This window comes from Pecten maximus, chromosome 14 (assembly GCF_902652985.1).
Source record: "Pecten maximus chromosome 14, xPecMax1.1, whole genome shotgun sequence".
Taxonomy (NCBI): domain Eukaryota; kingdom Metazoa; phylum Mollusca; class Bivalvia; order Pectinida; family Pectinidae; genus Pecten; species Pecten maximus.
The window spans coordinates 30,579,478-30,597,718 of NC_047028.1; the positions used below are offsets into that span (position 1 = coordinate 30,579,478).

Consider the following 18,241-nt stretch of genomic DNA (forward strand, 5'->3'; position numbering starts at 1 on the left):
ACAGAAACTCTAGCCCAGGACCTCCAAACTCTAGACAGAAACTCTAACCCAGGACCTCCAAACTCTAGACAGAAACTCTAACCCAGGACCTCCAAACTCTAGACAGAAACTCTAACCCAGGACCTCCAAACTCTAGACAGAAACTCTAACCCAGGACCTCCAAACTCTAGACAGAAACTCTAACCCAGGACCTCCAAACTCTAGGCAGAAACTCTAACCCAGGACCTCCAAACTCTAGACAGAAACTCTAACCCAGGACCTCCAAACTCTAGACAGAAACTCTAACCCAGGACCTCCAAACTCTAGACAGACACTCTAACCCAGGACCTCCAAACTCTAGACAGAAACTCTAACCCAGGACCTCCAAACTCTAGACAGAAACTCGAACCCAGGACCTCCAAACTCTAGACAGAAACTCTAACCCAGGACCTCCAAACTCTAGACAGAAACTCGAACCCAGGACCTCCAAACTCTAGACAGAAACTCTAGCCCAGGACCTCCAAACTCTAGACAGACACTCTAACCATTTGAGCCACCTGGCCTCTGGTACTCAGTCCAGTCCAGTTCCATTAGTTAGCCAATCAAACAGGGGAGAGGGGAATAATTACATAAATAATAAACCAACAATAATATGTCTTTGTTTACCTGAAGTGCTATGGTATTTTTATCTGACAAAAACAACAACCAATGATCTGTTTCTAGGCCAGAAGTTATCCCTTCAAGGCTACATCCTCCATTTGTGAAAAAAAATGATTGTAAATTAAAGTTTGTTGAAATCTAGAAACTTTGATGTCAGAAGTTATTCAAAATCAGATATATATGACTTCTGTCTTTCATACAGAGGCACACAAACTTTCCCATATAATTATGCTAAAAAATAATTATGATGGAAATCAAACTTACACCCCATTAATGTACATGTTAAATATCTTGTTCTCATCTTTTAATTTATGAAGATTTTTAACAAATTTTACATGTGACCTTGAATGAGGGTCAAGGTCATTGCTTTTAACAAATCAAATAGATCTCCACCTCAGCTACATACTGATCAAATATTGTGATACTTTGTCTAATGGTTAGTGATCAACAAAATCATGACGAACTTCATACAATACAGGACAAAAAAAATGTAGGACAGGTAGAAAGAGGAAAATTAATTAGGCAAAGGTAATGAAAAACCAAACAAATATACAAGAGATTATAGAAATTTACTATAGACATTTAAGCCTCTAAACCCTAAGTAACTAGAGTAGACTCTGCCATTCATTGATTAGTGGGGACTCCAACATGGTCTGCAGGGTTGAAAGGGAGGTAACAAGAACATCGACAGGTCAAAAAGAGTTCAGCTGTCTGCCGAACCATATCTATCCCCCATAATCACCAATCGGAAGCTGAAGTGATGAGATGGACATTTAATTTGTCCGTGTGGAAAAAAAAGGAAAGAGGCAAAATTCCTGTAATTCTCGAAGGAATTTGCTAAAAATGGCAGCCAAGCAAGATAATGACATAATAAAGGACAAATGTTCAGAGGAAGTGGCACAGTACTGTGATTGAGTGGGATAATGATGCTGCAAGGAGGAGGAGGAGGAGGGATATTGATGCTGCAAGGAGGAGGAGGAGGAAGAGGAGGAGGATATTTTCTAAATTAAATTCACCTTTTTTTATCACACTTCTTCACCTTGACTTGCATAAACAAGATTGTATCTACCAATGTAAGCTTGAACAGTTACACCTAAATAACATGTTGTTTTTATCACAGGGTAACACCAGTAATATAATATATTCCTACCAGATATACACCTCGACAGGCGCTTATCATTAACTATTCAAGATTAGAATTCTTCAAAATAAAAACAATTTACCTATTTCTTCAATAAATTGCCTTAAGTAAGATAAATTATAAAGCAAATGTTGCCTAACAACTACCAAACTTTTAATGAGCACAAAAACTGGCTTCCTCGGAAATACATGTATCTATAAATAGCATGTATAGCAAGACTAAAAAGCCCAGCAAATCATGATCAGTCGCTACAGTGAAGTTCTGTCATTGAAATTTTATATTTTATCTTTACTGTAAAAGTAAACATTTTAGTGGTTATTTTATTTTAGTGGTTTTTTGTGCTTTTGAAGGTGACTCCACAAAATTATGACTCACTAATTGTAGTTTCTGTATATCATTTTCTGTCTCAAGTAATGTGGGTGCCCAAATTCTTCATCGCATATCACAAATCTATTTAACTTCAGTTGTGCGATGAAAGATGAAATGAGTTCACGAAAATAAGTTATTATATGTATAAGTGTACATATATATATATAAATAGAGAGAGAGAGAGGTAGAGAAAGAGAGAGAGAGAAATGCAGGCAGACAGACAAGAAGAGAGATGGAAAAGTAAGGGCTTTAATATCCAAACAGAACCATTGTCAAATGTTGTAATTCATTACACACCATTTCATAAGAGTTCTGTCCCCTCGTACACAATTTCCCTCACACACACCACTGTATCAAACAGGTCTGTCAGATACACTACAAAATAGGACAAGTAATTAGGAAATGGTAAAAAGATAAATTCCTTTTCATCTACAGTATAATAGCAAAGGAACATTCCATCTTTCACTCAGAATCCCAAAGGAATTCCATCTGGTGATGATGTAGTATTGATCTCGATGAAATGGCTAATATACTTGGTGGAAAGTTAATCATATCACGGGACTCAATCAGGAGGGTGAAAGACTCTAGCTGTATCCGTAGGTTCAGTTGGGGATACGTTCTCAAGTCTCTGGCAAGATATGGAAGCACTTGTGTGTGGCATGACACCTATGGAGTATGGCACGGAATGTTTGGTGTAGTGTTAAAGTGTCGAAACAGTAGTAGATACAATACAAGAGGCCCTCATTGAAAGAGGGCCTGTATCACTCACCTAGATATTTTCGCGATTTTGAATGATGTTTGGTGTAGTGTTAAAGTGTCGAAACAGTAGTAGATACAATACAAGAGGCCCTCAGTGAGAAGGGCCTGTATCGCTCACCTAGATATTTTCGCGATTTGGAATGGCATTTGAAAAATAGAAGAGGATGAGTTTTTTTGTTTTTTTTTACTTTTAATTTAATTTCAAATTCCTTAAGAATTCATAATCTGACAATCAAATGAGGACTTAATTAAAACCAATTTTCTGACATATTCTTTGGAAATGTCTTAAAAGATATTCTCAGGTTCTCTCACTTAATCTTTAACCAAAATTAAAATCCTTTGTCATAGAATTCAAAATTAAAATACCACTGTTACAAGGCTTTCAAACAGCCCTTTAAAGTGCATTTGTTTTTGAAACAGAACGTCGCAATCCATTGCCAATATAGAATTAACAATATAACGGGACAAAAAAAACATCCAACTGGCAACAGAGAAACAAATGGTTGATAGTAGGTGTCATGAGCAGAAATTAATCACAACTGTCAACAACTTATAATCTGTTCAATTCAGTCAGTGCAGTGTTGAGATTCGATCATCATTAAGTTGATGTTTTCCCAAACATTGACAGCTGTGATCACTGATGTGTAAAGAATTCCTCTTTGTATTTAAACACCGATCCATTTGTATCCCGTATTATCAGTCGGGCAGTCTAGTACTGCCCACACAATGACAATATACTTCTATAGATTTGATATCGATGACTGACGGGCTGGGGCGGTGTGTGACAGACATAGATAAAATAAAATACATATATACATTACATAATGTCCCTGATCCAGTACAGTCTGTGTACCCTGGTCCAATATTGATGCCAAAGCATATTGATCAAGTCCACTCTATCATTTTTCTCTTTTTTTTTTGGGAGGGGGGGGGGGGGGGGGACTGTTGAAAGGTGTTACAATGTATTTCACCCCTTTAAATCACATTGTATTATCCAACAGAACTGAAAATTTTAGTTTCAGTACAATATTTTCTCAAAAAAAATACAAAATAAATAAATAAATAAAAAAAATAAAAATTTGATTTTGAATTTTTAAAACAAACAAGACATATGACATTTTTTACATCAATGCAAGCAAGTAGAAATTTAGTTTAATTAAAAGGCATATCAATCTCTTTTCTCAGAAAGATGTGCTATGTAACAAAATGAATGTTTGATGCCGACTTTATAGGACAAATCTGGGTCATCATACCATCAGATAGGATGTAAGACATTTATGAGGAAAAAATATTATTTGGAATAACCTCCATACAGCAGTGAACTCTGACCTCATTCTCGGAGCCCTTGACCTTCAAAAGTCTCCATACAGCAGTGAACTCTGACCTCATTCTCTTAGCCCTTGACCTTCAAAAGTCTTACTGACTAAAAGTGAACTTTTGACCTCAACTTTGCTCACATCAATGACCTTGACGAGAAATGACCTTTTGACCTCAACCTTGCTCTAGTACATGACATTGAAGAGAAGTAAACTTCTGACCTCAACCATGCTCACAAACATGACCTCGAAAGAGAAGTGACCTTGTGACCTCTAACCTCGCTCACATGACCTTGAAATGAAGGACAGACTTACCATGATGTGAGGCTTGGAGATGATCTGACTAAGCTCTTTACTAAGACTTGCATATTGGTCCGGACACTGTGTTAACAGGGCAGATACCTGTAAGTAAAGAAAACATAATTATCAACTTTGACCAGATGATCAAACAAATAATTGTTACTTCTGAAACATGAAGTTGTCGAAGATGTTCTTAAGTTCTGAAAAAAAAAAAAAAAAGGCAACAGCTCCCTGAGTGGGTTGAAATTATTAATTTTAAAGTAGGTCAAAGGTCACCATCAAGGTCAGCAGGTCTGTATATGTAATTTAAATGGAAAGGCCTCACGACATCACAGACGGACCAATCTAGGTCTATTTATTGTGCTGCCGAGTAACAGCACTTTCCCCTCACAAAAATTCCCATTTTTTACTTAAAGTCCCCCCCCCCCCCCCCAATCCATTTATTTTTTCAAAAATTCCCCATTTGCTGTTGAAAAAAAATTACTTTCAACTTGAGAACTATTTATGCTCATTAAGAGATGTCTAAACATATTCTAACCCTTAGAAAATTTTGCTAATTATCAATAATTAAATAATCATGCAAAAAACATTAATTGTTATTTTCAGTAGCAATTGTTGCTTTACATTTATGTGATGAAAATAGGATTTAGACAAACAATTATTACAACATAAAGTACTAGTAAAGTGAAACTTAAACCATCAAAGTAGCAATCTAAGATATCAATTCTATATCTTTTATTTCATAAAAGATTCTTGGTGAAGAAATGAAGTTCATATGTCCCAAAAGTCAGCAGTCAGTAGTATGCTGTTGGCCATATTTGTATTCTAATATGGGAACCAACATCCGGTTACAGAATTCATATGACATATTGACACAATATTATTTTATAACAAGAGCTGTTGGAGAACAGCATAGCTCGTCTCGCAAATATTTGTCAATAAATAATTCAAATATATTAATTGGTATGGTTTAGCAAAACGCATTAATAATATTTATATTGGTTTCTTGATCAGATTGTGTTTTGTGTATTCATGCAATTTTCAAAACCATACCAATTTATATATATATGTAAATTATTTATTGACAATTATTCGGGAGACAAGCTATGCTGTTGTAGATTGAATAAATATATTAAATACAAATGTAATTGCTTTTGGACCCATTTCTTCAATTTTTTGATAAAATATTATCCTAAATAGAGTTGTCTCCCTTGAAAAATGTGGACCGGTATACAAATTGTATAATGTGAGCATTTTCACATTGTTTTTTTATTCAGTTTCACTCCAAGAAGGGATAGTGTGTAACTCCAGAGGGACTCTTTAATCAAATATCAATACCATAGTACAATCAGAAAGTGATGTGTTAATAACTTTCAACACAAAATTTAAAAAAACAAGAGCTGTTGGAGAACAGCATAGCTCGTCTCGCAAATGTTTATCAATAAATAATCAAAATATATTAATTGGAATGGTTTCGCAAATTGCATTAATAATATTTATATTGTTTACTTGATCAGATTATGTTTTGTGAATTCATGCAATTTTCAAAACCATACCAATTTATGTACATATAAATTATTTATTGACAAACATTCGGGAGACAAGCTATGCTGTTGTAGATTAAATGAATATATTAAATACAAATGTAATTGCTTTTGGACATATTTCTTCAATTTTTTGACAAAATATTATCCTAATGAGAGTTGTCTCCCTTGAAAAATGTGGAGCGGTATAAATTGTCTATTGTGAGGATTTTCACATTGTTTTATTTTCAGTTTCACCCCCAAGAAGGGATAGTGTAACTCCATAGGGACTCTTTTACCAAATATCAGCACCCAAGTACATTCAGAAAGTGATGTGTTAATAGCTTTCAACACTTGAACAATTTTTTTTTTTAAATCTGTTTTTTTCCCAAAAAAGATCTTTCAGTTTAACTCTGGCAAGGGATAGTTTAACCCCCACAGGGAACCTAATACCATGTATTATTATGCCTTTCAACACTCGCAACAAAAAAATTACAAAAAAAGTCCAAAGATTTTATATATAAAAATTTTTTTTTTAAAAAGAAACAAGAAATATCTTTAAAAAAGATAAACGGCATAGTTTTAATGCTGGTGGTTATAATGTAAAACTACTGGTGAAATAAATTAACGAACTACGATGTAATTAATAAATGCGCAGTTTCAGCACGGATAACAAAATTATATATCAGTTTGAATCATTTTTGGTGATAATAAGACTGCAAATGTGTCATTTGAATAGATGCATCCACTTATTCAGCTTGCATTCAATTTAAAAGGGACATCACGGTAAAAACGTTGCAATTTTCACTGAATGTACGCGTTTTGTTCCTACTGAATGTACGCGTTTTGTTCTTTTCCAGTTATGTTTCTGTGCTGTTCCAATGTTCACACTCAATCCCTATGTCCAGCTTGACCACTCGTTTAGTTGGGAATCCCCCTCTAAATTTAGCGCGGAAATTATTTTTAGATCATTACGTGACTGTTTTGAAATCGTGGCAACACAAACACACGATAGTTTACAAGGCGATATCTATATTCCATCTGGGTTAGTTGGATAACGATATTATACACAGTGGTTTAAATGTTAAATAACACGTTCTGTAAATATTAGTTATGTGTAAATAAGTGTAAACACTGTTCATATAGTATAGTGACAGTAGCGATGTACTGGTACAGACTGTATTTGTGTAAATATTACCAAGATTATCATGACCTACTATCAAACAATCAAGCAGAATACGAGCGGCGTCCGTATTACTGCTGTTTTCATGTTTGAACTGTTACAATCTATTGTACTGCTTCCCAAGTTTAATTCTAGGATTGTGTTTGACCCATTTTCCTATTATTCTCTTCATTGCGGAAGCTGTTATAGTTTTCAACCGCAGTCGATTCACATTGGAAGCCATTTTTGTTTCCGTATATGTCACAACATTTGCATATTCAGAGTGATAACCTTTTAATAATTGATGTTTTTATGTATATACATCATCAAATTCGAATGGTCATTGTTCAGAAGGTTATTTTTTTTAAAGATATACCCAATAATATGATAAAAAATACAAAATAGATATTGGTTTACCGTGAGGTCCCTTTAACTTTGTTTCGTTTTTAACTGTATATCTGCATTTTGCATTGACCACTACATTGACCAATCACATACTTCATCTTGACCAGAACGCCACCTGTCGCGTCATATCCGGGGCCAAAAGAAAATTAGACGGCTATGCCGAAAAAAATCATTTTTCTTTTTTAAAGTTTTACTCCAGAAGGGGATAGTCTTACTCCAGAGGGAATCTATTGCCAAATATCAGCACCCTAGTACAATTATAAAGTGATGTATTAATACCTTTCAACACTTGCACCAAAAACTTAACGCAGAAATATTTTAAGTCCAAAAATTTGAAAAATCTGTTTTTCCCCAAAATGTTTATGTAGTTTATCTCCAGCAGGGGATAGTTTAACCCCAGAGGCACTCTATTGCCAAACAACAGCATCCTAGTAAAATTATAAATTGATGTTTTCATACCTTTCAACACTTCAAAAATGTCAGTTAAACCTGGCTGATTTTACGTTCAACATAGCCCCATCCCTATTCCACTTTTTCCACTTCAATCATTTTTTGCTACTTCGTGGGCTAAGTGTTATTTGAAGTGAAATAATTGGTAGGTAAATCAGATCTGCATATCATTATCTTGATTGTCCTAAAGTTTACCGTGACAACTACAAGTCTGCTTTTTGATAGGCTCAATCAACCATATTTGACCAACTGCATGAACACTGCGAGTTCAGGGACATTTTCTTTGATTTAAATATGCAGCGATGTTGTATTTTTGTGAGGGAAATTTGTGTGTAAATGTCCGTAAAGCAAGATTTCTCAGATAGCATAAGCCGGCCAGTAATGGTGTTCCCCTTGAATGGAATAAAAGCATGATTGCTATGATTACAACAATTTACATGTGCCATGCACTGCATATCAAAATCTCACAGTGCCAACACCACTGCATGGCGGACATGTGTATTGAACAGGTTCGGGATACAAACTTTGTAATATTAGACCAATATCTGTACATATATTTGTACCCAATGCCCATGATTGGAAATAAAAGGACAGAACTCTGGTAAAAATAATCAAAGAATTCCGTAACACGAACTCACTTGAGCGATTGTGCCAAAGAATATTTGTAGCAAGTTTCATGAAAATCTGTCGATTAATTAAATAAGTTAACGAACGGACGTACAGACAGTGCAGGGTATATACCATAATACGACCTGATGTTGAGGGGCATATAGAAATGTAAACAAACAATTGAAAACAGACAAAAGGCCCAATGGGCCTGCATGTACCACTCACCTGCTTCTAATACAACTTTGAAGATGATTAAGGTCATTTATGCAGATACTACGCCTGATAACCACTTAATTTATTCAAATATCAGGAAGTTATCTTGATTTCAATTTACATGGTCACAACTCTACTGATCTGGTCAAACCAAAATTAAGGCCTTTCAATATATTTATATTAACTTTTTCTACAGTATAAATGTCTTTTACATTAACGATTTTTGCAATGGCCGGTGCTTTACATTTTTCATTTGTGGTTAGAGCGTGAATGGATGATTTGGTTTACATCTATCTGAGTTCAGCACAGAAAATACAATTTGCCTTTGTACTGTCAACTTTGAATTTACGGACCCAAGTTCGATCTAAACAAAGAGCCACTTGTGTCATAGATTGATTGGCATTTCCCCATTCTATTGGCATTGTGTAACATAATGTAACGCTGCATTGCTTTTTCCAAGGACTTTTCAAGGTCACTTGCTAGGATTTAAAGCAACTGAATACTGAAAGTAATTGCAAAGATTTTCAAGGCCACATAGCTGATTTCAAGGATTTTTAAGACTGCCATGCACCCTGAACAAATGAACAAGATGCCCAACGGGCCTGTATTGCTCAACTGGCATTAATCTGAAGAGCAAGTTTAAGGTAATTCATACATTTGTTAAGAAATATCAGCTTATTTAGTAAAGTAGAAATTATTGATAGCTTGTTGTGGGTATATTTCCAGCTGTATATAGGATAACATACACTCATTGACTTTGGTTCTTAAGAAGAAGTTCTTCAAAAAATTCAGCATCCTTGATTTCTGTGACCTTGAAAAGACATTAAGATCATTCATTTGAATATCAACAATCTAGATCGGTAGACATTCATTTCAGCATCTCACTGACCAATCATCACTCTAAGCCTTTTGAGTTTCAGAAGAACTTGATTGATTTAAACAAATTTGACCCCTGTGACCCTGTATCAAGTCAAGGTCATTCATTTGAATAAATCTGGTAGCTCTTCATCCCACCATGTTATATGTCTAGTGGGTCTTTTGGTTATTGAGAAGACATTTAGAAAATTTAACCTCACAGTGACCTTGAATGTCCATCAAGACATTAACAAATTTGGTAATCTATCACCACAGCATGCCACATGTCCATCATAGTAAGTCTCTCGGCCTCAAGGTTAAAAAAGAATTTCTATAAACATATTTTAGCATATTTGACCTCTTTGACCTTGAACACAAACTTGGCAGCCCTTTATCCTAGAGCATTCTACAGGTCTATAAGCATCAGGTGTTTAGGGCATCTTGGTTACTGAGACGTTTAAAGATTTTAGCATATTTGACCCCTGTGACCTTGAATGCAAGTAAATGTAATTCATTTTAACACAATTGATACCCCTTTAAGTACTCCAGCATGCTACAGGCCAAAAATCTAATGCCTGGATTTCTCTGTTATGAAAAATAAATTGTTTTGAAAAATGTTCATAGCTGACCTCTGTAATCTTAAATGTTTTGATCAAGAACACTTCCAAGCATAAACTCACCAGTCCTTCAGTGACCCAGTGAAAACCAATATTTCTTCCTATTTGTTACTAAGGAATGAAGACATACACAAATCATTTTGACAAAACCAATGATTAATATACTTTAAATTTAAGACTTACCTCTTTCGTTTTCTCTACAGCGTCTGAGGGCGGGGGACGTACTGGACTAATCGTTTGTGTGTTTATCTTGTCATAAAGCTGTGGAAAGATGAAAGAGACATTAATGATCTAGTATACATTCCCAAACTCTATTTCTTAAATCAGAAAAACACAACAAGCTTTCCCCATTGGCCAACAATATTATCTTACAAATATCTAACACCTGTCTTTATTGAAAGACTGACATGATTTCTAACAAGCTGTGGTAAATGGCATAGTGAAATATCTGTTTTTGTTTGAAAAAGCACAAACACACTTGATATGCATCTTATAATGAAACATTGCTCATTTTTTGGGACAGCTGCACTTTTAAACAAGATTTCAATTGATATTTTAAAAAACACGGCCATGCAATGATTAGATATACTGAAATTAACTGATATATGTTTTATATGTGTGACACTTTAAGGGAGGGCATAAATTCTATCAAAAAAAATTCTTGATTTCATTTTAAAACTAGATCTGTATGCCAACTTGGGCTAAATAATGCCCCCTGGTACCCATCATTTGTAACTATGGCAACCAAATAAAAAATATTGTTTTGGAAAATATCATCATTGTATTTGCTATCCCTCAAAACACTTATACACCAATTTTCAGCTATAACAAGACAGTATTTCAATTTTGACCAACCGGAAGCCTCCAATATTTGTCCATACTATTTATTATAGAAGTAACTGATGTCTAGATAATAGGCATTAGTAAGTTCCACTACTTGACCAAATTTGCATGAAGCTGATATGAGGACTTGAGCTATTGGCCAATACACAAAACATGAGAATAGTGACCTGGTTACCATGACAACCAAAATTTCTGAGAGAGAGAAAAAACCTGCAGGCACATCTTCACATATTTCCTAATATTCCTGTGGATTTTTAGAGAAATTGGTTAACAATGTTTAGAGAAGTAGTCCAGACCAAATCTCTCACTAAATGAAATCAAGGGCCATAACTCTGGTAAAAATTGATTTATTGAAATGCATGCAAAATCCTTGGGGAAGTAGGCAGTACAAAATTGTGTCTACAGACAGATGGACGGATGTTCTGTTTTGATGACACAATTGGATAACAAAAACAATAATACCAGATTTGCTATCGTACAGAACAAAAACATGATTTAGTACAATAGAAACTGGAGTTCGAGATTGTAGCAGAAAACCACTTTGCCCCAAGGAAGTGAATCATTCCATCCATATGGAAATCATAAACATGCTTTTTGGACATTGAGTGATTAGTTAGTTAAGATAAGCTGCCTAAAACAGGTCAATCAAGTTCTTCCTTACAGCGTCCCATCACAATCGCACAGCCACCAGAATTCAAATTCTGACCCACAAATGTCAGAGTGACGATACAACAAACTATAGTTGGCGCCACTAGTCCTCAGAGAGATCAATACAATAACTTAATAATTCATATTGTTACATGTATCTCAACATTGTATAATACAAATGTATATATTTTGGTGCTCTCAAATTTTAGGGCATGAATTCAATTTAAATAATTAACGCAGTGATAAATTAATAAGCCTATCCACAGTCACGTCCCATAGAAAACAACATACAGAAATTGCAATTAGTACAATAATGATTCAGCATATATAAATCTGCTAAAATAAGATTACCACTAAAATATGTATATTTGCAGTATCAGGTTGATTCCTGTAATGCTTTATGGCCAGTCAACTGCTAATATAGACTCTGCATTATACAGTTTATCATTAACAAAAGATTTTGTTTACACAGATTTATCAATACTATCACATAGAATTCAACCCTCTTTTAAAAGCAGCATCTCAATACCTTCAATATCCAGTAATTCAGGGGCAAGAAGACCTATCGCACTTGAGCAACCAAAAAATTGTAAACTTTGAACTTTGACCCTCGACATCTGCTGACCCAATTACACTTAACCAGAACAATTTTCACAATTCATCAGAACTGCATTATTATTGTACAAGCAGTAAAAAGATTCTCCTACTAAAGCCCCTCATTTCATCTGCAATTTGAGTTAATAGTTCTATACCGTTTTAGGACGGAATTCCCTGGCTTTCATTTACTTTATAATTCCTTTTTGTCTCTTTACAGAGCTGAAAGCCTCTACAGAAGCTAGTACCCCCGAGGTAAATTATATTCTACAAAACAGACAAGTCACGTTGTAATAGTATTCTCTGCTAATATCCTTCACTCCCATTTCTCTAGATTAATTAGTCTTTCTTTCTTTCTTTCTTTCTTTCTTTCTTTTTTTCTTTCTTTCTTTCTTTCTTTCTTTCTTTCTTTCTTTCTTTCTTTCTTTCTTTTACTTTTATACACAATCTTTTGTAAATGGTATAAAGGCAGATTTTTATACTACACAAAGTATAAGTGTAATCATTATACTTTATCAGCAATAAGCCCATACGTGGTATCAAACTAACCCACAGATGTAGTTCAGTAAAAAACATACATTTTCTCATTGTCCTTCAGGAAGCCTGCCCTCCAAATTCAATATTTATTTACAAGCACTGTTGGTTTATTACATAATAAATTTGGTAACTCATTTTTTTTTTACACGAAAAAGACAATTCAAAGAAAAAGTAAAATATCACTGCTACATGTTTGATTAAGTGAAGACATTTTGAACACTATTTTGTTCCGTCTGCTTCTACAAAACCAGCCACGGTCCATGTGGGTGACATTACTTCGGTCGTAAACACCATGGAATAGCTAGCGTAAAGGCTCCCTACAAAGGCGACACCAGGAGAACTGAAGATTGAGAAGAATGATGATATGCTAAGTCGAGTATGCCTGCGATCTTAAAAATGTCCCCCGTGGGCAGGAAATAGACGCCATCAACGTAACTGCCATCTCGGGAGAATCATTTCAGATCCTGCCAATAGCAGGATAGAAAAAAAATCACAATTCTGGATCTGACAGGATTATGTAGCACTTTGACCTGTGAACGTATTTGTCTAAAATTGCACCTTCATAGTTACGAACATTGGTTTCTACGACAACTGCCTCTCCCGAGGATAAGATTGCGGCTTCATCTTGCTAGCTGCACCGAAGACATAGTGGATAACAAGAAAACATCAAAACTTCGTCTTTACGTGACATTTAACCCTGGTAAAGTCCACAAATGTAGTGATTTACAACACAGAAGGAATTATCTCACATCATGTATGAAGCTTTTTTGTTATGCAGACAGAAAATGTGCATAATTTTTGTCCATGTCCTAAAAAATTGACAGGCAACTGCATACATCCTACCTTAATTTGAATATTTATATCAATTTTTTTTAAATTTGAATATTCATATCAATTTTTTTAAAATTTGAATATTCATATTAATTTTATTTACAGAACTTGTGAGAAAGATTATATGAGAAAACAAGTTGCTTTTTTTTTTTTTTTTTTTTCGGTTTTTGTTTAGCAGCTTATATTTATGTCTGTGTAAATCAGGAAAATACATGTATATGTTATTTACTGTAAAACAGGGAGGACCTACATTTAATTATTTTTTTCTTTATTTAAGAAAATAACAACTTTAGTCTATTTTTCACTGCTACAGTTGGGCATAGGATAATTACTGAATGCTTGGAAATAACAAAATATATAATATCGAATATAATTCCAATAATTTTTAAGAATTTCTGATAAATTTCAGTAGGTGTTATAATAAATAAGTACAGTACATGATAACTAGAGACCGATCAATTCCAGTAGATGAGATGGTATGTACAGAGTGTATGGTTTTTACTGCCATTTTGTTTGTCAAATATTAGCTGCAATATCTAAGACATAACTTAAAAAAATAAAACTTTGTAATGTATTTACATCATTATTACAAAGTGATTTATTTTTGATGCACTCCAATTTTTGTGCGTAACCTAATTGTAAACAGATTAGCATGATGATTAATCGGTATACCCAGAATACATTCTGCAGGAATTTAATTTACCAGACACTGTAATTACTTATATACTTGATGGATTTGAGTTACAAATCCAAAAGATAATATCATATTCATCATGTAATGAGCCTAGGGAATTGACACAAACCTGTCAATAGATGTAATTTCTGTCCATAAATATCACACTTGTCCATATATATCATACCTGGCCATAGAAATCATACCTGTTTATAGATATCATACCTGTCCATATATATCATACCTGGTCATATATATCATACCTGGCCAAAGATATCATACCTGTCTATAGATATCATACCTGTCCATGGATATCATACCTGTCCATAGATATCATACCTGTCCATAGATATCGTACCTGTCCATAGATATCGTACCTGTCCATGGATATCATACCTGGACATAGATATCATACCTGGACATAGATATACCTCTCTATAGATATCATACATGTCCATAGATATCATACCTGGCCATTGATATCATACCTTGCCATATATATCATACCTGGACATAGATATACCTGTCTATAGATATCATACCTGTCCATAGATATCATACCTGGCCATTGATATCATACCTGGCCATTGATATTACACCTGTCCATAGATATAATACCTGTCCATAGATATCACACCTGTCCATAGATATCATACCTGTCCATAGATATCATACTTGTCCATAGATATCATACCTGTTTATAGATATCATACCTGGCCATATATATCATACCTGTCAATATATATCATACCTGTCCATAAATATTACACCTGTCCATAGATATCATACCTGTCCATAGATATCACACCTGTCCATATATATCATACCTTTCCATAGATATCATACCTGTCCATATATATCACACCTGTCCATAAATATTACACCTGTCCATAGATATCATACCTGTCCATACATATCACACCTGTCCATATATATCATACCTTTCAATAGATATCATACCTGTCCATAGATAGCATACCTGTCCATAGATATCATACCTGGCCATAGATATCACACCTGTCCATATATATCATACCTGTCCATATATATCATACCTGTCCATAGATATCATACCTGTCAATAGATATCATACCTGTTTATAGATATCATACCTGTCCATAGATATCATACCTGTCCATAGATATCATACCTGGCCATAGATATCATACCTGGCCATAGATATCATACCTGGCCATAGATATCATACCTGTCCATAGATATCATACCTGTCCATAGATATCACACCTGGCCATAGATATCACACCTGGCCATAGATATCACACCTGTTCATATATATCACACCTGTCCATATATATCACACCTGTCCATATATATCATACCTGGCCATATATATAATACCTGGACATATATATCATACCTGTCCATATATATCATACCTGTCCATATATATCATACCTGTCCATAGATATCATACCTGGCCATAGATATCATACCTGGCCATAGATATCATACCTGGCCAGATATCATCCATGTCAATAGATATCATACCTGTCCATAGATATCATACCTGGACAGATATCATACCTGTCAATAGATATCATACCTGTCAATAGATATCATACCTGGACATAGATATACCTGTCCATAGATACCATACCTGTCCATAGATATCATACCTGGCCATAGATATCATACCTGGCCAGATATCATCCATGTCAATAGATATCATACCTGTCCATAGATATCATACCTGGCCATATATATCATACCTGTCCATAGATATCACACCTGTCCATAGATATCATACCTGGCCATATATATCATACCTGTCCATAGATATCATACCTGGCCATATATATCATACCTGTCCATAGATATCATACCTGGCCATAAATATCATACCTGTCCATAAATATCATACCTGTCCATAGATAGCTCACCTGTCCATATATATCATACCTGTCCATGGATATCACACCTGTCCATATATATCATACCTGTCCATAGATATCATACCTGTCCATAAATATCATACCTGTCCATAGATAGCTGAATCAGACACCTGTCCATATATATCATACATGTTAATGGTAGATATCACACCTTGAATTATACCACATCTGGCAATATCTGTAAAACACCAGGCTGTATATTATTTCATCAGGTTGAGATATAGCGTCTGTATACAGATATATAAGAAAACTGATACTCAAGTATCTCATGTTGAAATTTAAACTCAATACAGATATTTATGCCTAGTTGTGTAAATACATTGACAAATCACCTGTACCGTACCGGCTATTTATATGTAAAAACAAAAAAAGTTCAAGACTTTTCCACACGGTCTTTCTCTCTTCATAGGCTCCTTCATAGTTATCTATATACATATATACCAATAACTTTGACCAGATATGACAGTTTAAGATTACCTGACTTTGACCAGATATGACATTTTAAGTTTACCCGACATTGACCAGATATAACAGTTTAAGATTACCTGACTTTGACCAGATATGACAGTTTAAGTTTACCTAACTTTGACCAGATATGACAGTTTAAGTTTACCAGATATGACAGTTTAAGTTTACCTGACTTTGACCAGATATGACAGTTTAAGTTTACCCGACATTGACCAGATATGACAGTTTAAATTTACCTGACTTTGGCCAGATATGACAGTTTAAGTTTACCTGACTTTGACCAGATATAGATCCAGTTTAAATTTACCTGACTTTGACCAGATATGACAGTTTAAAGATAACAGGTTTTATTTGATTTACTTCAAAATCTTATTTTATAATCTTTGCACTGAATTATGTGTATTTGAAGCATATTAAGAAAACATTTTTGGAGATGAAAAGATTTGTGAGATTCCGAGTTAGAAGCGAGTACAACGGACATCTCCAGATCCTTACCGCTGTGTGAGACTTGCTGATTCCGTTGACACGTGTTTTGGGGGAATTGACATGCTGGTTTCTGTTGCTAGAAGAAGTCCGTTCCTCATGGATTTTAAGTATCCAGAGCAGGGCACAGAGACGTATCATAGCACGCTCATGTCGTGACTGAAAGTACGATTCCACCGGATTGTTACTAGTGTGCAGACTCATTCTCGCGGATGGCACTGACGGGATTCGGTTAAATCCACGCGAACAGGAACAGCAAGGTACTTGTTGGAAAATTGTGGCCCATTTTGAACATATGTAGTCCCACAAAAGCATGGCACTGTACAGGGTGAATGTACCTGGAATCTCGGGCTGGGCCAGGGACAGCAAATTCTATCTTCAACATCAAATCATTCCGACTCCTGCAGGCACACAGCCAAAAGCAATGAATATATATACTACTGCAAATTCTACTACTACCGCTCTACACATGTTTGGCTATTTTATCAGATCACAATTTCACAAAACCGATCAGACATATTCCATTGATATGCTTATAGCTAGTACACATGTGCTAACGACCGTCTTTTCTCAGCGGCGGAAAATCAACAAAATCCATTCTGTAGGAAATGCACAATAATCGTGTAGTGGTGATGGCCCATGTATATAAATACGTCCAATACTTCAGCATATCTCGAATAGCATAAGTCATGACAGATGACTACCAGACCGTGACGGCTCAGACAGTCACGTCATGATAACTTAATCTACACAATCTTCACTGAAGATTTAATTATGATCATTTCAATACTCTAACAAACATATTCCTCTGTGAATATTTGATTATAGCAATTTAAAATCTAAATTCACTAACTCTTCTATGAGGGCCGGTATCACAAATTTTCACTCCAGTT

General features: G+C 34.9%; 1 protein-coding gene across 10 annotated transcripts in view; it reads right to left on the bottom strand.

Annotated features, from left to right (window-relative positions):
- The window catches only part of LOC117341584 (peripheral plasma membrane protein CASK-like), a 268,153-nt gene that overhangs the window by 57,552 nt on the left and 192,360 nt on the right, over positions 1-18,241 (bottom strand). For all 10 annotated transcript variants that reach the window (XM_033903430.1, XM_033903433.1, XM_033903432.1 and 7 more), the window contains 2 exons: positions 10,542-10,619; positions 4,540-4,626 (listed from right to left, as the gene is read on the bottom strand). In XM_033903430.1, coding sequence (XP_033759321.1) covers positions 4,540-4,626; positions 10,542-10,619 — 165 coding nt within the window. The remainder of the gene's footprint in view (positions 1-4,539; positions 4,627-10,541; positions 10,620-18,241) is intronic.